Consider the following 26,310-nt stretch of genomic DNA (forward strand, 5'->3'; position numbering starts at 1 on the left):
CCTAAGATTCCTGCAAAAGCGCCACAATGCTCTTGGGCTGCTGCACGCTTTAGAAATAAATTAAATAAATGAATTAAATAAATTGGCACTGCCAACAGTTTTGGCTTTTGTGTAGACATGGAAAAGGTATTTGCCAGGCATTGCAGTAATGCTAACTGGCAATTGATGGTAGCAGCTGAAAAATGGTGCACATACTGCTAAGACATAGACTTTGCCAATGCTTGCCTTTAACATGACCTCAGTGAAGGACAGCATAGGTTTACAGCACCAATTAAACCATTAGCATTCAGAAGACTGCTTTGAAAAAACCCAGCTGGCCATTTGAGTGCATAGTTTGATTTTAAGGTTTGATAAAGGTGTCCCAAAGAGATCACAGGAGGGTGTGTTTTGGGCTGACAGAAGCAGGAAGGGGGTGAGAATGGCCATAGGGATCAGCATGCCCATGGGCAGTCAATGGGCGGGTAAATAACCAAACACCTACAAGCATTGTGTTCCTGTTTATATACCATCTCCACCTAGCTGTAATTAAATGAATACGTTTTAGTTTATAGGAGGAGCGAAAGCGCTACCTCATAGCCCAAATTAAAAAGGTACTCACTACAGAGGTTCTCTTGCATTTCGTTGTCAGCCAAAGTAGGTGGCGATAGCTTCCCTTTTGGGAAACCTCGCCCAACGTATGCACATTTCATCAAAGGGAACCCTTTGTTTTTCAGACCAAATGCTTTTAACACTGTTAGGTGTGATGCCATGGCGCTAGTAGCATTAATGGTTGCCACAGAGGACAAACAAAGGCCCTAAACCCTCATCACTACGGACTAGTTGGCTCTTACTGCCTAGGTACTCCCTCTACTCCGCCATTAACACCAATGTCCCAAAACAAATGAGTATAATATTACTTTGACAGTCTTCTTTTTCCCATTGGTTCCAGGTTGGGCAAGTGGCATGGCAGTGCCGCTGGACATTGCCATTGCCTACCTCCTGCAGGGAAGCTTCTATGCGCATTCCACGTACGCCACGCTGTACATGGATGCCTGGCGAAAGGACTCTGTGGTGATGCTGGTCCACCACGTTGTGACACTGGTCCTCATCTCGTTCTCATATGCCTTTCGGTGAGTATTACTCCAGCCTCCTGCAGCATTTGATCACTTTTTGTGTGTGTATTTTACTTAGAATTCATAACAAAATAAGAGTAGCCATGTGATACGACAGTTAGATTGTCAAGATTGAGTTGAGCTGGAACATGGACATTTTTTTTGTAGTGTTGTTTAAATTCGTTCCCAGAATGAAATAAAAACAAGATTTACAGTAAAATATACAGTGTTTAAAATCAGCCGTGCGTTCTTTACAAGGCCAGCATTAGGTTGTCAAGTTTGAAGTGAATCTAGACATACGTTTAGGAGTAAGGTAGGCTCTACTCGAAGTAAAAAAGGCAGTCTGAGTTATATTCGAGGCTTTAGATATCTTAAAGACTTGCAGTCGTACCTTTTCCAACATGGCAGCAGTATATTGGCTAGAAAGATCTTTGATACATCAATTTTTGATGTGTTGATTAGCATTTGACATGTTGGAATCAGAAATAAAGAATGTATAACTCGTTGCAGATTTACTGGAGACACTTGCAAGAAGATTCTGAAGTTGCATGGTTATTGCCCCTACTTGTCTTCATTGGTTTACATATAATATCTTCTAACTGGAAATGTTTTGATTGCTTATCTTATGCCACTTGGTGGAATTATATATGCTACATTCACAGAATAGAAAAGGGTTGGGCCACTTCTCTAATTGACATACATACATATAATCAACAGTGGAGTCCACTGATCGAATATCTTAATGCCTCCTCAGTAGGTACCCTTTTATTTGTTGCTTCAGTTTTAGTTTTGTTTGCTCTTCCTCATCCTCTTGTGTCTTGTATTGTCCTGTCTGTTTTGTTCTTCTTTTGTGTTTCTGTAGTCCTTTTAGGTTTATATGCCTCATATATTGCTAAAATAAATTCTGATATTAGAGTTGTGCAAAGTAACGTTTAGCGAAATTCTGCATTTATTGTAACCTTGAAACACTATATTGTGCCTTTGAACTTATTTTTATCTTGGATTATTGGTTAGCAAGTGTTATAATGGTTAACTGTTGATTACTATATTCTGTATTTATCCATTACAAAGCGTAATAAAAATTGCTTAGCTAAAAAATAATTCCTAACAAAAGTTTCCACAAAATCCAAAATGAACCACAAGTGATTTTTGGAAGAGCGTTAAAGCTGACAGTCTGTCAGCCAATGGCATATTGGCTTTCAAGCAAATGTGACCTGTGGCTAATAAGCTGCCTCAATTATGCCACTGAGCAAAGAGGAGACAGTCAAATATATATCCTTGACTCAATTTAAATAGAGTTTAAGGAGGTAAATTAATCTTCAAATACCCGCCTATTGCCTCTGCCTCTCTTGCGATCCTGTCTAATTAATTCCCAGCAGCTGGAGTTAGTTGTTGAACAATAAAGGAAGGTTTTCTCCAATCTCACAACGGGGCACTGTTGCTTTATGATAATATCCTTGGCATGATGAAATAGCAGACGCAAATATGGAGGTCGGCTAATAAAGGTATCACCTCTGGAAGATCTGGTGCTACTTTTTGGCAGCCTTTTCTTTAAAAATAAAAGACAAGCTTGACCAGGAAGTTGGCCTCACCAGCCGACTTGGCACAATAGTGGCAGTTAACTCAATGAGACCAAGTGAACTCCTCCAAAAGGAAATTACACTTTTTTCCGCCAACAGCTGGTTAGTTGAGGGAAGTTAAGCACTTGTTAGGTTCATGAACTTATTTGGAGAACGCCTTTGCGTACTTCGCAGTGGCTCCCATTGCCATTTCTCTTGGTCATTTCTTTTGGTCACTCCCTCCCAGGTTACCTGGTTGCACACAGTTATTAATCGAGCAGAGCGGGAAAAGCGGGTCTTCGTTGCTGCTTCTATTGTGCCGTATGCCTCATTGTCCTTAGCATCCTACTTGTGGTACCTAGAACACCATTCCGGTACCACAATGCACTGCGTCAGGTGCTGGAGGCCTCAGAGCTGGGTTACATAGTCCCTTGCTGCCTCTTTGGAGTTACAAGTGATGGAGCAGCATGGCTTAACCCAGCCCCCTTACGGTGATTATTCATCAGGTAATGAACAGGTAAATCCTAGAGCGTATTTGTATCATGTGGCTCTGAAATAAAGCCCCTGAGCCCATCTGCTGTAGCAGTGCCCACTGGGCATGGTAAATAATAAGCGTGCCTACCTCCCTACACAGAGCATTATCTGAAGACCTCTGCACTGAAAAAGACTTTGCTCTGATTGACGTGTAATCATAGATATGCAAAAAAGCAAGTTCTTCAATTCTGCGTTTTTACCCGCAAGGGTAGCATTTGTGCATTTGTCTGTGGCCAACTGACTTGGTGGGGGTAGAACTGTGTAATGATGTGCCACTCATTTGCATAGAATGCCATCTCTGTCCTGGAGACACATTATGCAAGAATTCTGCATCTCTCATGGGAGCCCAGCAGTACAAGAGGGCTGTGTACTGTACTCCCCACAGGAACAATGCCAGAGCCCTCCCTCGCTCCTCTGGACTAATAATTCTACCCACGCCTACCCTGATTTGCACGCTTAGTCCCAGGTTGCCGCCCACTCACACGTTGCTTTCAGAGAATGCTGGGAGAAGACGAATGCCTCACACAGGGTCTTTTTGTTACCCCATAACAGAATTAACTGTTTATTTACAGGGACCGGAAACGCAGTAATTCAGGTATACTCGTTTCCTATATAGCACGTTTGAGGGGTGTCAGGGAAATCAAGGGGGACTTATTGACAGTGTAGAGTGATACAGGGATAATTATGGTTCACTGCATTGTGATCAAGGGCTACTTGCACATGGAGGTCGTTATTGACAACCTCTCAGCAAATCACAATGTTTAGAGTGCGGTCAATAACAACTGATATTGACTGCATTCTGAACATTCCCTCTTCCAAAGCAGTCAGGGAAACAACATTGCAATTTCCAGGCAAGATTTTTTTCAACAAGACACTTCTTCTCTGGAAGGACTTTTGTTGCTGCAACATCATACACACACACACAAAAGAGAATACTAAAACATGGAGAAATGTTTTCACGTTATTATGGAGAAATCATTTACTTTTACAGGACACCGAATGCACGCAAATGTTAAACCGGCATCAGTTCAACCAATTTTGCAATTAAGTTGTCTAACGTATAAAGACAACATGTTATCTGAACACTACAAATAAACCCCACCTCATTTACTAACTTAGTTTGTTTATTTACTGCACATACTATTAACTATTAAACTAAAATGTTTTACTTTACCACCAAAAATCCAAAACATGTGTTGTTACTGTCACAATGGGCTAATAGCCTTATAGACCTCGGGCCGGCTCATTATTGCTTGGGCTAATGTCTCTTCACCAACTCTTTGCCTTCAGCTTGGCCTCAGGCCCTAACTTGCTGGTGGGTCATTATCCCGTGATAATGACCCCCTTAGGTCTATAAGGCTATATTCATGCACCATTGAATGGTGACCAAGGGATATTCATGGGCCATTAAGGCCAATCAAGGGATATTAGTGGATTTTGAACACAGTAATGAAACATGAACGCTAGCGTAAACAGATCCTCATCTACCACACGTGGTGGTATATGGAGTCGCTTGTTAGGGCTGCATTGACTCAAAAGTCGTACAGAATGGAATCACAGTATAGGTCCCCCCCTTCTGGGAATCATAGTGCAGTACTGTAGAGAATAATTGAGCAGTACACCCTACAACTACACAGTCTTAGAGTACACTGCATGGACTAACTGAGCTGTGATGTATGGAGGGTATCATGACTCAGAGCTGGGTGGAATCAGCGAACAGCACTGTGCAGAGTCACAGAGAATCCTTCAGGGAACTACCTATCAGAGCTTCATTGAATCGGAGTAGAACTGCACCTTATCCTGGGGAATAATGCATGGAATTACCTAATAGCGCTTCAAGGAACCACATGGCAGTCATGCATGGAATCTTTGAGAATATGCTTGGAACTGCCAATCAGCCTGTGTGGAATCAAGGAGAGTGTAAATGAAATAAAAGAGCAGGGGAGCATGCAATCAGAATGGCACAGAACAATGAAGGTAAGTTTAGAGCAGTGCTTCATGGAATCCTAGAGCTGCCCCGAATGGAATCACAGGAAGACTGAAGAGAAACATGCAACAGTGCAGTGCAGCATCAGAACAGTCCCAGCATTACAGAGCAGTGCTGCATGGAATCACAAATCAGTACTGCATGCAATAACTGCTAGTGAGCAGTTATCTTAGAATGAGACAGCATTGCGTTCTGCATGCAATCCAAGAGAGTACCGTGTAGTATTACAGATCAGTGCTTCATTGAATCACAGGACCGCTCAATGTCTGGCTTCAATGAAGAAATCATCACATTTTGAACAGTACTTCCTGTCCAAATTGTGCAACACTCTTTTTTTTAGGATCTGAATCGTGGAGGGGAAACCAACTGAACAAAGCAGCTACAGAACTAGAATTACCCTTAAATAACATTAACCATCAAGTTCAGAATAATGAGCCCACTACTGGGAAACATAACATCCTGGACTGGGTAGTCACCAGAAATCTCACAGCCAGCATCGGCCGCACCACTCCATGTATATGGTTGGAACATTACCTCATAGATTTCCAGATCTAAGTGAAGGATCCCCTTCTAAAAATAAGCAACAACCCCAAAACAGTTACTAGTTGAATTTTTTTTAAAGTACCCACCCAGGATATACAAGCCTGCTTGGGTTCAAACATGGCATGCTCATTAGTCACAGACTCAGTAGAATCTCTGGTGAGCACTTTCTCCAGTAGATTTTCTGAGATGCTAGACAATAACGCCCCCCTTTGACCAAGCCTGGTAAGGGAAAACAATGGCCATCAAAAATGGTTTACACCACAGCTTTGCGCCCTAAAAAGATGAAAGCACAAACTCGAAACATGGTGGCTAAAATTGCCCATCTGAGGAAAATAGAATTGGCTGGAAAGTGGTTGAAAAAACGCACACACGTGATATTATGGATACCAAAAAGAACGACTTTAATACCCTGATTAGAAAATCCTCAAACTGCACAGGAAAACTGTTTGAAATTTTAAAATCATTGGAAAAATCTAGGCCATTTCAAACACTTTTCCTGCCCACAAGCCAAGACTGTCTAACATTCCAGGCCATTTTTGAAGCCAAAGTCTTAAAAGCAAGAGATCAAATTAAAAACTCGGTTCCCTCATTGACCAAGGACCTGCAGATCTCAGACCCGGTGGCTCATAAACAGCCTGCTTTTATGTTGGCTCCAATTTCAATAGCGGACATGCAGAATACATTAACCTCTATGTGACCTGAAAACATCCTCCTGCCAAAATCAATCTTAGAGCACAAGGAAATAGTTGCTCTCTTCCTCACCAGATTAGTGAATGCCTCTTTCAAAGACAGCATCATTTTGGATATAATCAAGGCAGTTACAGTTACTCCCCTCCCTAAGAAGCTTGCCATGAACCCAAAAGACCCAAGTAACCTCTGGCCTATTATGGCCTATTATGAATTGTACTTTCCTCCTTAAGATTCTTGATGAATTTGCAACATCTCAATTCCAATTTTTTGTGGAACAGAATGGTATTCCCCACAATAGGCAATCGAGTTTATAGGCCAACATATAGTACATAGACAGCTTTTGTTGATCTCCAGTCCCATATGTTAAAGATCTTGGATGAGGGAAAGGCCAGGATTCTGATCTTACTCAATCTGTCAGCAGCTTTTGATTTAGTTGATCACTACCACCTATGTCAGCTGGGTAATTTTTCTAAAGAGGCAGCAGGTTGGTTTCACTCTATAAAATCGAAAGTCAACAATTCAGTGGGGCTCAGCTTCTTCACCAGCGGCACCCATCTTGTGTGGGGGCCCCATGGTGCGTGCCTATCGCCTGTTTTGTTCAACTTGTATATAAGGCCTCTGTGCTCGCTTCTCAAGGATCTTGGCATATCTTTCTAAACTATGCCGACGATACCCAGCTAGTTCTTGAAGCCAGTGGTGATTACATCCAAGACTCTGCTGCTTTAGCTAATATTTATGATCAAATCGAGGCGTGGATGTCAATAAACTGGTTATGCTTGAATGGTAGCAAAACAGAGCTCCTCATGTTTGGCTCTCGGCAGGCATTGTCTAAATTAAGCCCACACTGCAAAAGCTTCCACTAGAGAGAAGTATCATTCCAGTGCAAAGCACTCAGTTGGAGGCCTCACTAAATGCAGTTGCACATGTTAATCAGGTTAGTCAGAACTGTAAATATCACCTTTGTCTGCTCAAAAACATCTGCCCCAACATCACTGAAAAGAACTGCGTAATCATAGCCAGAGCCACTATCCTCTTGAGGCTCGATTACTGTAACTCTCTACTAATCAGAGTCTCAACATCCAGTTTGAAAAAATGCCACTAATTCTGCAGAATTATGCTGTACACATAATCAAGAGAATCCCAAGAAGGGATAACATCTCAGATCACAGAGGCTACCGATACGTGAACGTATAAACTTCAAAGTTGGTACCATGGTTTATCAGTGTTTATTTGGAACAGCTCCCCCGTACTTAAAATTGTTGGCTCCCCATTACACTCCAATCAGAGCATTGCGCTCTTCCAAGCTAGTACAGGTATTTTGTCCTGGTTTCAAATGTTCAAACGACTTCGGAAGGCTTTTCGCGGTAAAAGCAGCCAGCCTCTGGAATACACTACCTTTAGCACTTAGGTTGGAGGGAAACATAAAGTCCTTCTGAAAAGCTTTAAAAAAATGTTTATTTAGGTAGTTCTGTTAATTATCTTTGTCCTGTCTTCTGGATCTGATTGTCCTGTCTTTTTGTTCATATGAGCATGTAATTGTTTTGTGCCCCGAAGCCTACAGGCTTTCGGCTCAGTATAAATGAACAAATAAAAATACAATAAATGAAATAAACATGGAACAAGCAAGAATATTGTGCTAAATCACATAGCAGGATTGCATGACATAAGGGACAGTATGCAAGGAATCCTATAATATTGCATTTATTTATTTATTTATTCATATTTGTAGAGCGCGCAGCAGCCCAGGGGCATGGTAGCGCTTGTTATAGAGAGTGATCAGAATTTAGTTAAATATAAGAACACGTACAGGCATAACTATTATACAATTTGCATAGAACAGTTAGTAAAACAAGTTGATTGGATATAGGAGGGGAGGTTAGGCGGTAGAGACTGTTTAGTTAAAGAGAGCAGTTTTCAGGTTTTTTTGAAAGGCCGGGAGAGAAGTTTCTGCTCTTAGGGGAGCGCATTCCAGAGCTTTGGGGTTAAATATGGGAATCCTATCCCTCCTGCCTTGGCCCTGTTAATGCGCGGTACAGTGAGTTGGTTGGTGTAGCATGTTCTGGTAGGCCTAGTGGAGATGGATCTGGATAGTATGTCTGAAATATAGGGCGGTGCTGTGAGGTTAATGCATTTGTGTGTAGTCGTGAGAATTTTAAATGTGATGCAGTCTTTGACTGGGAGCCAGTGAACAGACTTTCTTGCTTGTGAGATGTGGTCTCTTTTTGGAATGCTTAAGGCTGCTCTTAGTGAGTTATTTTTTATGGAGGTGCCGGCTAAGAGCGCATTGCAATAGTCAAGCTTGGCCCCTATGGTTGCTCTGGCTATTGAGAGACAGTTTTCCTTAGTTAGGAAGGGTTTTATGGCGTTAATGAGTTTAGTACTTAAGGCGGAGGCAGAGACAATAGCGCTGATTTGCTTGTTCATAGACAATGTAGCATCAATGTGGACCCCTACAGTCTTAACAGAGGATAGGCCTGGCATGATGGAGTTGTCGATGTTGAAGTTGGAGTAAAGACAGTCTAGCTTAGCTAGAGTGGCCTTTTGGCCAAGAATAAGAATCTCAGTCTTGTCCCTGTTAAGGTATAGGCCGTTTGTGGCCATCCAAGCTTGGATAGTGGAGTAGATTTGCCTTAGGGCTGTAGCGTCTTGGTTATATGAGCAAGTTAAAGGAAGGAGCACCTGGGTATCATCAGCATAGTTTGTGTATGCGATCCCAAGTGCATCAAGTTCATCAGAAAGGGGCTTTGTGAAGAAATTGTATAGTGTAGGAGCGGTACAGGATCCCTGTGGGACAATGCAGTGTATGATGGTTGGAGCTGCATTAGCTATGTTTGAGAAGACTTTCATTGCTCTTCCTTCTAAGAAGGAGGTGATCCAGGAATCTGGGTCACAGAGCAGTACTCCACGATTCCATGCAGTCCTGTGTTGTAATTAAATTCTGCGATACAGCACAGTACTTTCTGTCATTATCGTATGGACTAGCACATGTCCAGGATGACTTGCTCGATAAGTGCATAGGTTGGCATTATTCAATATATGGACAATTGACTCTCAGTGCTTGTGGTGGTGGAGCTGGGCAAAGATCCTCTTTGCGGCATAAACACTAAGGGCAGAAGTGCAGCATGGGAGGATCGCCAGCATAAAACATGTGATATAAAACGTTTCCAACACTGAATTTGGTATTGTCACAACAGTGACAAGCCCAGAACAAGGTTTGCCACCTCTCATGTTTGTCAATTGCAAACTCAGTTGACTGTCTGATCACATAGCCAGCAAATAAAGTCAAGAAATCTGAACTCAACACTGGACATAGGCTGGCGAGAATTAATCAATGTTTTAGTGCCTGAAAAATCTTAACCGACCCTACCCTGCAACTCATGGCATGTCTGAAAACATCAAGCTAATGGCTGGGTGCTACCTTTCAGAGCATAAACTGTAGGTGTCCAGATCGGATGATCTTTCAATGGGCCAGGAAGTAGAATAGAAGAAGGTGAAGAGGTTGAGACCCTTGGACAATGTTGGAATGCTGACTTATAAACTATTGGAGAGACCCCACCTGAGGAGCAGTGTGATGGACGTCAGAGACAGGAGATGTTATGTTACATAATTATGATCTGGGTAAACTTATAAAGCTAACTATATTTTCTGTGCAATATGTGGGGCGCAAGGAAGGTCTAGTGGAGATACGCAAAGGGATCAAACATAACAAATTGTAGAAGCATCTGGTGTTTTTTAGACATCCTAATACACGGGCAAATAGCAAATAAAACACATTGGTACTGGCAGACAAGGGATCGTCCATGCTGGGCAATTAAGGGAAAAGGTGGGGACCATAAAGGCACAGCAGTATTGTCTATTGGTTAGAATGCTCAGTAGGCCAAGGATGTGCTGTAGAAAACTGCATGTAATCTGCAGGTCTGTGGTCCATTTACCGTTGAGCAGACTGAGACTTTCACCCATCCTGTGAGGGGTCAGAAATAAAAGGTATATCAATGATTGAAAAAGGCTGTAATGGATGTAGAGGGGGAATTTGAAAATTAGTTTTCTAACACATGGAGCAACTGAGTGCAGCCTTCATTACATCTGCATAGATCCCAGGCCAGTAGAATCGTTTCAGAATCTGTGCTTGTGTTTTGGTTGTCCCTAGATGACCTTCTGTCAAACCGGAATGGGCAATTTCCAATACTATCTTTTTTGACATTTGGGCACCATTATGTGTGATCTAGTGGTACCATCCGGCCCACTATCTCTCCTGTATAATAGGCCAGATTTTAGGAAGAAAAACAGCCCTCCCTTTTTCCTACCCTCCTCTTAGGGTAAGACCGAAGGAAAGGTTCTGCAAGTAAGGAGTCATTCTTTTGGGCAAAAGCTAGGCCACAAATAACTTCGGCCTCTTCACCCAATATCTGAGGTGGGACTGCCTCTGATGTAACATGTGACTCTGTCTGCCTCCCCAAAACCCCTGGTTCCCCTTTCAGTCTTGTTAGAGGTCTTCACTTCCTTTCCCCTAGGAAAAAGAGCCTTTTCCAAAATCCCCATAACTATTCTCTCCCCTGCCTTCACTTGATATGAATCCTTCCCATTATTTTGTAACAAGGTCTTTATGCCACCTCTATAGTCAGGATCTTTAACGCCTACCAAGATGTCTAGGTCATGTCGTCAGGCTAGACCAGACATAGAGGCATGTCTAATGTAAATTCTGGGTGGGGGAATGAGGACTAAGTCTGTGGGTATTAAACCCGGTCACCAGGTTGGACCAATTGTCCCCTGCTACTGCACAAGTCAGATACTATTGATTGTTCTGTGACAATTGATGGATCAGAAGCTTGGTTACTGAGTTTCTCAAATCTAAGGGTGCCCCAGTTTATGTTAACTGAGCCTGATCCCACCTCTAACACCATATGTGAGGTATCAGAAATAAAAGCCAGACACAAAGTTGTTATGTTTTAGGTTAAAGACTTTTATTAAATGAATGGGGGTGGGAAAATGCCTCTCTGTCCCCGCACTAAAAGGAATTTCCCTACCTATAACCAAAAACCTAGGAACTGGCTGTGTCAGGATGGCAGAAATCAAAAGCTGTCCTTGTGTCCAGACCCTCACACTATAAACAAAATAACAAAGTGAATAGGGAAATGTTTTTAAACTGATACTTGCAAAAAGTGTTCATAAGTAAAAATAGAACAGCACCAACGTAAATGTTCTCAAAGATAAAACGACAATGTCTCTTGATCTAACAGTTCTTTGTGTCTTTCTTGGCCCACAACAACCTTGTAAGAAGTAAAGCTGTTTAGCCTTATTAGTCCTTCTTTAACAAACGTTTCTTGTTAAACAAATACTGTCTTGTCTTGATATTCCTATATGTTTGCAATTGTTCCTTGTGTGCTCCCCTGCCAGGATTCTTTATGCACTTCCAATTGCCTGGTGTACTTGCCTACCAGGACTTCTTACTCACTTGCAACTTCCTGGTATATTCTCCTGCCAAGACTTCTCTTATACTACAATTGCCTGGGATTCTTACCAGGGCTCCTCTTTTCTTTAATTGCCTTTATAATCAAATGTTCGATATACCCTCCTTGATTTGGTATATCTTTCTCTTTCAATGTTCATTTCAAACTTTCTCCATATCTGCACTTCATGCACTCATATATTGGGATTCATGTTTGCACTCTGTTCTTCTTATTTGAAAACAATCCCCTTGTTGTTTCTGTTTCTGTATCTATACCACATTTAAATGCTGGCTGGTGTGGTTGCCGAAATGCCCCGGTCCTCCCACTTTGCTTGGGCAGACTCACCGTTTCTGTGTGATGTCTTTGGTCCCTTTCGCGCATACGCGGCATACCTTTGCCGCTCGCTTCCTCTTTTGGACTGCTCAGACGTCCCTCCTGCTCCTCTCTTGGCTCGACTCCTGCACGCCTGCTTCCTTGCAGGTTCTGGTAAGGGCAATGCTGCCTCTTTGGGCTGCCGTATGCCCAGGGATCCTCTCTCGGTTCCTGGCATCTGCACAGCACGACTCGTTCTCGCAGAGTACCTTCCCTTCTTTTCTGGCGAGCCCTTCTGCTCTGCCAGACCGGTTTGTGCCTCCAGCTTCCTCTCGCCCCCGAAGGAGACGTCCTCTTGCGGGCAGCTTGACTTCCCTTAATAGTTTGAAGCTACATCTTTAAATGTCACACACAACAGGATCTTTGCAAAATAACTAGCACACTTACGGAGCTTGAGGTGCCTCTGCATCATTTCCATCATCCCCCTCCTCTCAGTACTTAGGTGGTTATGGGAATTGGGAGTCCATTGATGTTAACTGATTCATAGCATTTTGAGACTCTTTATTAATGATTCTATTTAACAAATCAGTTCTATATGAAGGGGAATTGGAGCTTGCGCTTTTTAGACCAGGAGTGTAGATTTATCTGAATGATGTTGGGAAAAGGTTTCACTATTTTCCCTAAAGGGGGAACAGAAACATGGCAATAGGCTATTAGGGTATTGGGCATCAAGGGGTCTTCTTCATGGGCAAATGGGGGAAACCATATCTCATCCAATGAAGTCATGAAATCTCCCCGGTAGTTGTCTCCTCCTTCATATAACTGCCCCAAGGTCAGGATCAGGTAGCAGCTGCCATCCCCCGGCCACATGGGAGGAGGTTACTGCCGGGGGAATCCATGATGACTCAATTGGATTCATCACAATCCATAGTCCATAAAAGGTCCCCACTGAATTGGGTAATAATAACAAGCGGTATGGGACAGTTCAGTTTGTCGTGTCATCTATAAACATGGTCAGTATTACTAATATGAGGTGGAAGTGCTGGTGGGTTCTTCAGTGATGATCTCGTGATGACTTTTAAGATTGTATGTCCGTGGTAAGACTGCATTCTTGAACTTTCCCAACAGGTACCACAACATTGGCATCCTAGTACTCTTCCTGCATGATATCAACGACATCCAACTGGAGTTCACCAAGCTGAACGTCTACTTCAAGAACCGAGGCGGGGCCTACCACCGGTTCAATGATGTCATCTCAGACATAGGATGCGTCACCTTCAGCTTCAGCTGGTAAGACCGCTGGCCAAAAAAAGACATGTCCGGTTGCACCGTAGGTGTTCTTCAAAATGGAGGATAAGAGGACAAGTTGAGAGGTCTAGTAAGGGCCAAGCAAAAATGAAGAGCAGTGAGTGTTGCTTTAGATACCAGTTGCGGCAGGGTACCATTTATGTCTGCTTCCAGTGATTACTATGTGTGACGCTTCTGTCATGGAACACAGGACCTGAGGACCTCCATTTGAGGTTGAGAGACTGTGGCTGGTCAACTCCTGCCTCTACTTGAATCGTTGAGTTTAGTAGAGCGCTGCAAGGCTACAAGAATACACGATGTTCAGTCTTGCACACTCCTTTGAATGAGGGCATTTTTGCTTTCGGAGGCTGGAGACAACACTTTATAGTGGCATACCTTGACCATAGCTTCACTGGACATGCCTGGGACATGGGAAGTCTGCTGCATGGTTCAGTGGCTTGTGAATTGGCTACACAGATCTGTGTGGAACCTGTAGGTCTGAATCTGAACAGGTGCCTTCTGAGGGTGAAGAATATTGGGTTTGGTGGTGAGAGTGGTGGAGTTTAAAGGAATGTGTAATTTAATATTCGAGGCTGAAGGAAAACAACAGGAGGCTAACTTCTGAATGAATGATGCCACTGGATTTGGAAACTGTATTTCCCTAAGATAATTCTTGGTTGGAATCTCCTTGTAGGAACATGCATGGAGTGTGACAGATGGATCGAAGAAAATGTCCCTTTTGAGCTTTTTAAGGCTATAGGTTGGTGACATTGCAAACTTTTACTGAGGGCTCTTTTCGAGGGTTGTTCCTTTCCATTTCAGAAGCAGTGGGTTCGTGGGATCTGGAGAAGACTTTTGCCAGAGAAGCACAGGGCACTCCCAGACATTGTAATGTGTTGTTGACATTTGTAGGCCTTTGACATTGATGCATTTGTGAATGTGGCAGGGGGGTGGGTTCGTACAGGTGGGGCCAGGTAGTGATGCCAGCGCTGTTGAGATTAAGTATAAGGATTTAAATGTATTTGCAGATGCCAGTCTTAATTCAGTGTTCTGGATCATTTTGAGATGGAATATTATGTAGTTGGGACGCCAAGGTAACACGAGTTACCATAATCGTGCCTGAGGTTGATAGTGGGTCCTGCTACTAATGGATGGTCCTATGCGGCATGAGGCAGGGTTGGGTCGAAGAGGAAAGGGAGGATTCCTCTGAGTTGGCAGAGCTGGTGCTGGGATGTGCGAATGTGGGATTAATAGAGGTGACATTGGCCATTTTGGATTTGAGGATGACATCTAGGCTTGTTAGGCCTGGGTCCCGGGGGTAACTGACTGCCCGAGTTGAAGGGAGGCTGATGGGGCATACCTTTTTCAGTTTTGCTCCCATTAAGTTTCGGAAGCTTCTTTCTATCAGGTATTGCACGGGTAGTACAGCTCAGTGGCAACATGCTATAGCAAAACGACACAGAGCGATAGAGGTTCGAATCCCGGATCCACGCTTAGAAGCGAAGAGTCAATGGCAGTCAGGTGGTTTCTAACGGTATGGTTTGGTCTTACTTGTTCGTTGTGATCTGTAAGTGGGGTTGAGTGGGAGCAGTTGTAAAAGCCATGGGACATTGCTTTAAGCTCACATTACTTGTTATGGTCGTTCTTGTGTAGCCATGTTTGCAGGATGGTTAAAAGAAAGCGACAGTGACACTATTTGTGTTCAACATGTTACAATAATGATTTATACACCGATAGACATTGGTATAGTATATGTTTTGTGTACTTTTCAAGTTATCTCTATGAAACGGAGCATTATTTTAGTTCTTTAATTCCAAACAGTCACAAGTATTTGCTGGTAAATTATATGTCTAAGCACTTACATTTCAGATTAGGCTGGAATCCTGTCTTCACTTCTTAACCAAAGCGGATGATTGTAGACAAATCACCATCTGACTGTGCCTTAGCTGCCCACATTGCGAGTCTATAGAAGTGGCCCAGTCTTACGCTTACAAAACCTTGCACGCGGTTTACTAGACTATGCTGTAGCACTGACAAAGCATACCGTTACGGCTTGTGCCTAGTGAACAGGTTTCCTTAGTCGCCACATATTAACCCTAGAAAGATTTGTCTGTTGTTTACAAATGTGTGTGTTGCCCTGGGGGCGTTGGTTCCATTTCCAGTTGCTGCCAGAGGTGGAGTGGGACCCAAACGAGGCCCTGGAAATAATGTTCAAAGTGACCCCAAAGTGACCGTCAAAGTACACATTTTCAGCAAGCCCGAATGACCTATGAGAAAATGTGGAAAACATATTAACGGTTCTTAATGGAGGGAACAGTTGAAGCCATACACTTCCTCACATTCAAGAAAGCACTGGAAGTCGCCATACCCTCCCTCATCCAAAACAGCAGTGGGAGCCATCCCTCTCTCCCTCGCCCAGGAGATAGCAGTATAGCCACACTTCTCTCTCTCTTATGCAGGAGAGAAACCTGTTAGCATTCTACTTTCCGCACCCAGGAGAGGCCATTGGAGGCCATCCTTAACACCCACACCAAGGAGTGGGCAGTGGACACCCTCCTTATCGCCCTCATCCAAAATAGAGCACCTTTCACTTAGCCAGGAGAGAGAGGTGGGTGCCATCCTTCTCTCTCTCACACAGGAGAGAGATGTGTAGTCAACCTTCTTCTTATACAGGAGAGAGCAGTAAAAGCCATCCCTCTTTACCTTACCCTCAAGAGTGCAGTGGAATCCAACGTTCAGTAATTCAGGAGGGAGCATTGTAAGGCATACTCCACTCACTCACTCAGTAGGGCGCCGTGGATGCCACCCAAAGTTCTCTCACTCAGGAGAGAGAAGTGGACGCCAACGTCCTCTGACTCAGAAGAGAGCAAGGAGGCCATCTTCCTTTCCCCTTCCCAGGAGGAGACAGCACACTCCGTGATACACCTCCACACACACACACCTCCACACACACACACTTCTCTCTTCCTCTTTCACTCTGGAGAGAGCAATGAGATTATCTTCCATTCCGCTTCCCAGGAGGAAACAGTAAAAGCCGTGCTACACCCCGCCCCCACACACACACTTCTTCTCTTCCTCTCCCACGCTGGAGAAAGCAGTGAGATCATCTTCCTTTCCACTTCCTCGGAGTAAACAGTAAAAGCCATGCTACACCCGAACCCACCCCTTCCCCTGCCCCACACACCCCTACACAAACGCACTCACTTCGCTCTTTCTCGCTCACTCAAGAGAGAGCAATGAGGCCATCTTCCATTCCACTTCCCCGGAGGAGACAGTAAGCTGCGTGCTACACCTGCACACACAGACACACACACACACCTCCACACATCGCCTCTTCCTTTCTCACTCTGGAGAGAGCAGTGATATCATCTTCCTTTTCTCTCTCTCTCTCTCTCTCTCTCTCTCTCTCTCTCTCTCTCTTTTCCCAGGTGAAGACAGTAAAATTCACGCTAAATCATCTCACACACACCTCCTCTCTCCCTCACGAGGGGAGGGCAGTGAAAACCATCCTTCTCCTTCACCTTCTATCGTTGGGATTCTGGTAGTGAAACCTTCCCTCCCTCCTCTGCCCATCCATGTCCTCTACATGGAGATTAGTCTTGTAGATACAGGGAACCAAGTATGAAAAATATGTAGAACACTTTCATGCTTAAAATTAGCATCTTTCCAATATCTTAGATCAATACGCCCCTCGGTTGAGAGGGTCGAAAATACAAGCATGACCTCCCCCCAGCAACTTTAGGATCTCTAGATCCTTATGCTCACTGGCTTTACTTGGGATGTTGACAGCTCTTATGGCCCACTTTGATTTGTAAGGAATCTGAAAGCTCTGGGGAGGGGTATTCATGAAACTGCGCAGTACGGCAGGGCTGTTAGATCGGAAGGGGGGGGAAGGGATAGAAAGCAACACCACTGGTGTTGTACCCAGTGGTAGTGATAGGTTATGCCAGAGGGGGCGAAGTACTCCTCCTGAGGCACAGTTCAATACCATTTTATTTGTGATTTACCTTCTAGGCCTCCTCTTTTGGAAAGCTTTTCTCCGTCTTTGAATTCGTATTATCTCTTCATCGACAACACCCACATCATTTTCTCTTTCCATCTTTTCCTCCAGTGCTTTCCTCTCGCATCACCCTTCGCCACTCAGTGGCCATTTGCTGCCTGATGATGAATTCCTCCAAAACGGAGGTACCTCCCGTCTTCCACAACCTCACCCAGATCATAACAAAATGAGGTGCATTAAGTCAACTACAAATTCAGCAAACACTAAGGCAATTAAACCAATGTTAGACCGTCAAAACTACCGATATAAAGATATATTGGGTGAACACCTTGATTTAATTGCTTTGGTGTTCGCTAAATTTGTAGTTGACTTAATGCACCTCATTTTGTCATGATCTCTAGTCCTTTTGCACTTTAGTGACTTTTGACTTAATGTTGTTTCATTTTGTCATGAATTTCTTGCACATTTGGGCCTTTTGTGATTTTTGTCTCAACGCATTTAACTTGACATGATTTCTAGTTTTTTGGTACTTTAATGATCCATTGCACATTTTCATTGCTTATAGACTTGTTAGTTTCAAGCCTTTTATGAAGTGTTTTCAATTCCTTGGAAGACAATTCAGTTTGTTTATTTAAGTAAAACATCTTTTTACTTCAAATGTATTTTAACATGAACATTCTGATTATGCGTAGGTTGCCACTATCTAGCAAGTTACAGCCTCTTGCCACGTGATTCTTTTCAGTTGGAGAGAGTTCTATCTTTTGGTCATCCGTCCTTTGGCATTGACCTCATACTAGATTTATACAATGAATACATGACATTCCATTTATTTCTCTGCATTTGTACCTCTTTATCAATGTGGAAGCCTGACATGAAAGACGGCTAGAATTTTCAGATATGTAACTGTCTTGATGTTAAGAAAATTTCATAATTAATTATATGTGTGGTGTTATGCTCCGATTTCGCTTTCCTCTCCGCAAATCATTGTAAATCTGCTCTACATTATTACACTATAACATAACGGGATTTCCGCGTGACACAATTTTCCTCTGTACCACTTCCACCTCTCTGCACCGCCTCTAGGTAGGCTGACTTTGTATCTGCAATTCCTCCCTCTCATGGTCCACTTCCGCCTCTATCTAGGCTGGCTGTCCATCTGTAATTCCACCCTCTCATGGTCCACCTCCGCCTCTATGCACCGCCCGTGGGTAGGCTGGCCGTCCATCTGCATTTCCACCCTCTCATGGTCCACCTCCGCCTCTGTGCACCGCCCGTGGGTAGGCTGGCCGTCCATCTGCATTTCCACCCTCTCATGGTCCACCTCCGCCTCTATGCACCGCCCGTGGGTAGGCTGGCCGTCCATCTGCATTTCCACCCTCTCATGGTCCACCTCCGCCTCTATGCACCGCCCGTGGGTAGGCTGGCCGTCCATCTGCATTTCCACCCTCTCATGGTCCACCTACGCCTCTCTTCACCGCCCGTGGGTAGGCTGGCTGTCCATCTGCAATTGCACCCTCTTTGTGTTCCTTCTGCTAGACTACAAATCTATCGATTCCATGGCATGCCCCGCTTCCCACCCTCCACTGGCTGTCCCATCTCGCTACTCACATGCTTACACTTTCCTGTTTTCCATCCTCCCTGGATTATCTCTCGCTTCTGTTCCTTCACCTTACTTGCCCAACCACTGACCTCCCCTCCCTGTGATATTAAGCCCATCCCTTGTCAAGCTTTAATACTACCCTGAAAAGACATCTCTCTCTTGAAGGTGTGTGAGTGCGGTCACCTTTCCCAGTCCCTGTAGAGAGATATATGTACCACACATGACAATCTATACGTTTAATAGTGTCCTTTGATATGATATGATAGGTTATTTATAACATGCTTAATACCCAGAGATTTCTAAGCGCGAACCGTGGATCGAACCTGTGTTGCTCCGTGTCGTCTTGCTTCCAAGGCGAGCATGTTGCCTCTGAGCGATCCTCCCTTGGTTGTATGTTTTATCTAATTTTGTCGGTGCTGTCCCCTCTCACTGTTACCTCACCTCTCTACTACACCAGGTTATTGCATCTGGTAAGATAGCTCAGGGATTTGAACACTCGCTGCTGCGATCTGTGTGTGATCTGCAGGTCGCAGGTTTCGAATGCCAGCAAGGCCAATTCAGCCTCTCATCCTACAGAGCTCGATAAATGAGCACCAACTTTGGTTGAGTGATAATTGTATGATAATATGTTCTATGTACAGCGCTTTGGTGAAAGCACTACATAAATGGCCAATCACCCTTATCTTCCACTGCTACTCTTGCAAGGCACCCTAACATATGAATGCCCAGCTATTAAGGTGTCCTTGTGCACGGAGCACTTTTTGCAATCTAAATCAAATCCAAGAAATATGACTTTGCGGGCGGGCGGAAGTGGGGGCGCATCACCAGGATCTTGAAGCGGACCCCATGTTCTGGTTTCACGCTGTCTCTTTTCTCCTTACTGCAGGTTCTGGTTCCGCCTGTACTGGTTCCCACTGAAGGTTCTCTACGCCACCTGTCACTCCAGCCTGCAGGCTGTCCCAGACATCCCTTTCTACTTCTTCTTCAACATCCTGCTTTTTGCCCTCACTCTGATGAATGTCTATTGGTTTCTGGTGAGTAGTGGTCTGTGGGAGAAGGGGGGCAGCACGGATCCATTGAGTTGCATTAGGAGTGTGGAGCTGTGTTCCGTCGCATTCTGATTCCCTAATGCGTAAAGGTATACATTTTTCCTCTGTTCTCCTCCTGAGAAGCTTTGTTCCGTATCCATAGGTGATTGTTCCACTAGGTAGTGGACATGACTCCTCGAGCGGCGTTCTGGTCTCTTTGAGGGGGTCCTATAACACCTGCTTTCCCTCTGTGGTCGTTCTTCTTTTCTTTCTCTCCACTGTCTCTCCTCCCCTGACCCATGGCCTCTCTTCTCGCTTTCCTTACTCCGTGGCATTGACTGCTCCACCATGTGAGAGGTATCTGTAGCCGGCGCGGTGGGCCTCCTGCGCCTCTTTTTTGTTTTCCCTGCGCCTCTTTTTTGTTTTCCCTCGCTAGGCTTCTCGCCAGACGACACACCGATTTGAAGTGATTTCCTTCTCTGCAGTCCGAGCAACGTTGTCCAATCGCTGGGCAGGAGCCCTTGTGTGAATATTCATATCCGCATCTGTAACAGAATGGCTCAACCAGCGCTCTGGAGGTACACGCAAGCTTGTGTGTGTTGTCTGGCTGCGATGTCGGGCCTTTTTGATTTACAAGCAATTCGACCTGTGAGTCTATGGCCATTTCCGCCCTGGCCAGCATGAGTATCTCCTCCAGGGATCTTGGTTTCTGTAGCAGCTTCGTTCTGAACGACTGTAATTCACACCCTGCTATGATCTGTGAGCATAGTGCATCCGTCTTAGAGTAGTTTGCGAAGTCACAATGTTTCATTTTGCTACACAGTCTCATCACAAAGGCATCAACTGTTTCCCCTTTGCATTGTTTTGTAGTGTGAAAGAGGTGTCTCTCATAATACACATTGGTGTGGGCCGTGAAGTATGTGGCCAGTGCAGTTTTGAGGCCTTGGACAGTGTCGATGGAGTCGGCTGGGAACTCATCAATTATGTCTCTGGTGGCTGGGTCCGTCGCCAGCTTTAGTAGGCACTGTGGGCGTGCATCCTCTACTGGGCTGATTGCCCATACATATATGTTATGTTATGTTGTTTGACATTCATGTAGCGCTTTATATATCATTGATATGACCACAAAGCGTTTGTGGGTTGAACGCCCTTGGGGACCGTAGTCCAGGTCAGTCGAGAGAGTAGAGTATCATAGGGTGCTTGGGTGCACTCAATATGTGCGCAGCTGATGCGATTGCTGGAAGGTAGCTGCATCCTAACATTAGGTGTGGTGGTATTGAGATCAGTTGAAAGTGTGCAGTCTGGAGGTTGGTCTCCGAGACTGGATTCTGGCTGTGTTAGGCCTATGTAGGACGCTTATGTGTGCAGCTAGGCCGATTTTACACGGGGTATAGCTGTGTTCTAGAAGGATGTTGAGGTGTTTGTGGAGTATTGTTTGTAGGTGAGCAGCTATACTGAAATTGATCGAGGGGTGTAGCTGTGCTCCATTGTGTGTTGGTGTAAAGTAGAGAGTGAGCATAGTGATACAACAGGTGAGTGTCTGGAGTGGAGGTTTTATTCTTACAAGCCCACTGTTCCAGTTTTCATTTATGCGTTTGCGATTGCTACTTTCAGAGTGATTTATTAGTGACTTATTAGTCACTTTCAGTGGTGTCATTGTTCGGTATCTCCTTGAACATTTGTCTGCAGGTTGCAGGGTGTCAGCGGCCTAAGATGGTCTCAATCAGCTTTATGGAAAGAGCCAGGTCTTTAGAGCTTTGTGCAAGGCCATGTAGTCTTGGGTGTGTAAAATGTGTGGGGGGGAGTGAGTTCCACAGAATTGGAGCCAAGGTTGAGAAGGCGGATCCTCCAATCCTGGCCGAATTGGAAGTTGGAGTCACTAGTAAGAGGGCAATACTTGATCTTAGTGTGCGTGATGGGAGGTAGGGTTCTATCTTCTCTTCTTGTAGGTACATTGGGCTGGTCTTGTGCACTGCTCGGTGGGTAATGCATAGGGTTTTGAAGGTGGCCCTTCGTCTGGCAGGGAGCCAGTGGACGGGGCGGGGAGCAGGGGAGATGTGGTCTCTGTGTCCCAGGGTGAGAAGGAGTTTGGCAGCAGCGTTTTGGGCTCTTTGGAGTTTGTTAAGTTGGCATGCCGGTGCTCCCAGGTATAGGGAGTTGGCATAGTCCAGTTTTCGACATAACAATAGACATAACAGCAGTGAGTCTGTTTGGATAGGTGAGGTGAGGGAAAATGCATCTAAGGAGTTTGAGGTGGTAGTGACAGGATTTTGATACATTATTGATATGACGAGAGAGGGTTAGGACTGAGTCCATAGTGCAGCCAAAGTGTTTGACTATTTTGGAAGGGGGTGCCAAGGGAGAAGGGCAGTATTGCTGCACACAATGTTTTTCAGTTTTATCAGGGTTCAGAAGGAGGTGGTTGCTTGTCATCCATCGGTCAATATCACAGAGAGATGCCTCAAGGTCGGGACGTGGGTTGGTGCTTGTTTTGGGAATTCTTAGGATAATTTGGGTATCGTCAGCATAGTTGTAACAGGAGAGGTTGCACGTGCAGATGATTCCTGGTAGAGTGGTCAGATAAAGGTTGAAAAGGAGAGCAGAGAGGCAGGCACCTTGGGGTACTCTAGTGTACACAGCGCGAGCAGTTGAGACAAAGGGGGCGAGGAAGGCAATTTGTTTCCTGTTGTTGAGGAAGGAGGCAATCCATTTGAGTGCTGAGCCATGGATTCCTAGACAGTGTAGGTGGTGAAGGAGGATTGAATGATTAACAGTGTCAAAGGCTGCTGACAGATCAAGGAGAATCAGTGTTGCACAACCCTCAGAGTCTGCTGCAACCTAGAGATCATCCCAGATCGAGATCAGAGTGGTTTCTGTTCCATGGAGAGGTCTGAAGCCTGATTGTGCGGGGTCGAGTAGTTTGTTGCATTCTACGAAGCAGTTGAGCTGAGAGTATGCAGTTTCGTGAGAAATCTGGTGTTGGAGATCGGCCTGTAATTCTTAGGGTCAAGGGGGTCGAGGGATGCCTTTTTTAGAAGTGGTTTGACATGCGCTATTTTGAATGCTTCTCGAAAGATGCCAGAGGTGAGGGGGTCGTTTAGTATGGATCTTGCATGTTCTCCTGCACAAGTAGAGGAGAATAGTTCTTTTAGAAGAGAGGCAGGGGAGGGGTGGAGGGGGGATCCGTAGGGCCTGCTGCCGGATAGTAGATCTTGGAACTCGTCTCTTGAGATGGGTTGGAAAGAGTCGAAGGTTGGCATAGTGGCCGTCGGGGCAACAGGATCGGGAGGGGTATATGTAGGGCAGGGGGTGACGGTGGAAAGTTTGGTGTTAAGGGTTGCCATCCTGTCAAGTGCAGTGTTGTAGAAATGTAGCGAGAGAGAGTCACAGAGCATTTTGCGTGGGTGTGGCTCGGGAAGAGGTGCAAGTAGGTTTCACGAATTTTGTTTATTGTAATAGGCCTTTTTGGCCTTTCGGATCTCGGATTTGTAATTACCATGGTGGAGGGCGAACATAGATCTGCTGAGATCGGTTTTAGATGCCTGCCATTTGCGTTCAATAGAGCTATTTTGATTTTTTAGAGTCTTCAGGTGGGGCGTGAACCATTTGGGGGATGGTCCTTTGCGTGACACTGCAGGGCGTGAGGGGGTGAGAGGAATTAGTGATTATGTAAGCTAGGAGTGAAAGGATCCAATGGTTATGGGTTTACCACTGGTCAGCGTAGCTGGGGGACAGAGTAGCAGGGCTTCGGCTAGGTCGGGGAATACCTTGACTTTGTTCCAGCATTTGTGATCAAAAGTGGGGGCAGGGGGAGCTGTGGGAGGAAAGGCTGGTGTGTGGATACAGAAAGGGATGGCAGAGTGGTCTGGGACTGCATATAGAGATGAGGTCATAGGAGCTGACGTACCCATCAAGGGTGTGCCCACCTGAGTGAGTTGGACCAGTGGTATGTCAGGAGAGGTTGAGTGCATCAAGAATGTCGACTAAATGTTGAGTCATGGGGGTTTAGGGCATATCAAACCAGATATTGAAATCTCCCAATAGTGTGAGAGTTGGGTGATTTACCCGAATGGTAGCTATTGAGTCACAGAGATTGTTGGCAAAATGTCTGTCATATCCAGGGGATCTGTAAATGAGTAGGAAGCTGTGGGTGAGTGTTGATGGTAGCAAGAGTTTTACTAGTATAGTACTGTAATTTTATTTGCCTGTCCTACACACTTAGAAATTATTTTATCCAGAATCTAGACACAGGTTGCACTTCTAGGGCCTCAACATAAACTAAACTAACTAACTAAACAACTACTACTACTAGTTCATCTATTTCTAGGTACCGCCCTGACCCCGGGATGGAGACCCCAGCTCATCGGATTCCTCCTATCTGACCTGTCCCGATCCCCAGCCTCCCCTCTCCACACCCCCCCCCACATCCTTCACCCCTCGCAGCGCATGGCATTTGCTTTAGCACACACCTTCACAACCCCCTTTTTATCCACCCTGATCACAGTCCATGACCCCTCCCCTCATACATCAATTCACAGTGAGGCCGCCTGCCCTCTCTCCTACCATCACCCTGCATCCAACTCTAAAATCAGAGGAGCACTCTGGCGCGCCAAACACCTGCCTCCTCAAGCGCTTATTCCACATCCCCCTTTCCACCATAACACATCGACTTCCACCCTCCCTCTGACATCTATTGGGTACACCCTGATACCCCCCACCCACACATCACACCCTTTTTTGAACTCCCAAGCCAGGGGAGCCGCCTGGCGCTCCAAACAGTGCGAATCCACCTCCTTTTCCACTCCATCCTTGCACCCTCTGAGGGACTCCCCTCCCTCCTTTTGAAATCTCCCTTGCCGCCCAGTCCCTCCCCCGTAGCCCATCGGGGAACTCACCACCCTCTCGGCCTACCTCCATTGCCACCCTCTCCCCCCCTTAACCCCTACTCGACCCCCACCAAAATACTGCCCCTCTCTGAAAGCAGCGCGTCTTGCCCTTGCTAGAACGGTAGCTTCATCTCCCTCACCCTCTGACCCTCCCACCCTCTCTCACACCCCTATAGCACGAAAACCCACGAAATGCAGAAAACGTGACTGGTCCTCTCCCTCAACCCTCTACTCATCACCACTTCTGCTTCACCCCAACCTCCCAGCCTCTCCATCCCCTGCCCCCACTCACTCCATCCTCTCCTCACCCAGTTTCCACCACCTCACACTTGACTTCTCACCCTGTACACCCAAACCCCCATAGCCCTCTAGACTCATTCCAAAATCTACCCACCGAACCCCCCACTCCCCAACTGATCCACTCACCACCCTCCCATCCCCCCAAACCTTCCCCGCCTCTCACATATCCACCTCCACCCACCTCCTCTTCCCAGACCCCACTGACACAACCCTCTCACCCGTCAATTGAAATCCACAGGCACCCTGACCCTCCCGCACCCCTCCTCAACCTGTCTCAACCACCCTGAATGTTTCAACCTCACCCACCATCCTACCAGGCACCCACGTTCCCAATTCTCCCACTCTGATGACCTCCACAAAGACCACACCCCCTCACAAAGTCACCTGCATCCTTTTTAATGCCCGTTCCATAGCAAGAAACGGACACAGCATCTTTGACCTCCTTTCCTCTGACAAGCCTGATCTCATCTTTATCACCAAAACCTGGTTCTTTGACGACTGTGCCCCAGTTGCACATGAAGCCTTCCCACCTGGCTACTCGCTCATCTCCCACAATAGACCCTCCAGAGAAGCGGGAGTGGCAGTCCTCTTCAATCCTCACTTCTCCGTCTCACTCGTCGACTCCCAGACATGAATTCCCTTCTTTGAATCCCTTCAAGTTAAACTCTCACTACCACCGACTTTCTCCCACAGTTTCCTACTCATCTACAGCCCCCCTGGCTACGACAGACATTTCGACAACCTCTGTGATTCAACAGCTACCATTCAACCACCCATCTCTTCCACTCTTAGTAGACTTCAATATCTGGTTTGATACTCCCAACAACCCCATGACTCATCCGCTGGTTGACAGTCTTGATGCGCTCAACTTCTCCCATCATACGACTGGTCCAACCCCCTCGGAGGGCACACCCTTGATGACATTTTCAGATCCTATGACCTGGTTTATATATCCCGTCCCAAACCACTCATCTAGACCGACCACTATGCTATCCCTTTCTCTATCTACATCCCTGCGCCCCCCTACTGTTTCCCCGCACCGCCCG

General features: G+C 45.5%; 1 protein-coding gene across 2 annotated transcripts in view; it reads left to right on the forward strand.

Moving 5' to 3' along the window:
- The window catches only part of CERS1 (ceramide synthase 1), a 306,536-nt gene that overhangs the window by 225,603 nt on the left and 54,623 nt on the right, over positions 1-26,310 (forward strand). For both annotated transcript variants that reach the window (XM_069649170.1, XM_069649169.1), the window contains exons 3-5: positions 929-1,109; positions 13,292-13,453; positions 19,937-20,084. In XM_069649170.1, coding sequence (XP_069505271.1) covers positions 929-1,109; positions 13,292-13,453; positions 19,937-20,084 — 491 coding nt within the window. The remainder of the gene's footprint in view (positions 1-928; positions 1,110-13,291; positions 13,454-19,936; positions 20,085-26,310) is intronic.

This window comes from Ambystoma mexicanum, chromosome 1p (genome assembly GCF_040938575.1).
Source record: "Ambystoma mexicanum isolate Mex_15411 chromosome 1p, UKY_AmexF1_1, whole genome shotgun sequence".
Classification (NCBI taxonomy): domain Eukaryota; kingdom Metazoa; phylum Chordata; class Amphibia; order Caudata; family Ambystomatidae; genus Ambystoma; species Ambystoma mexicanum.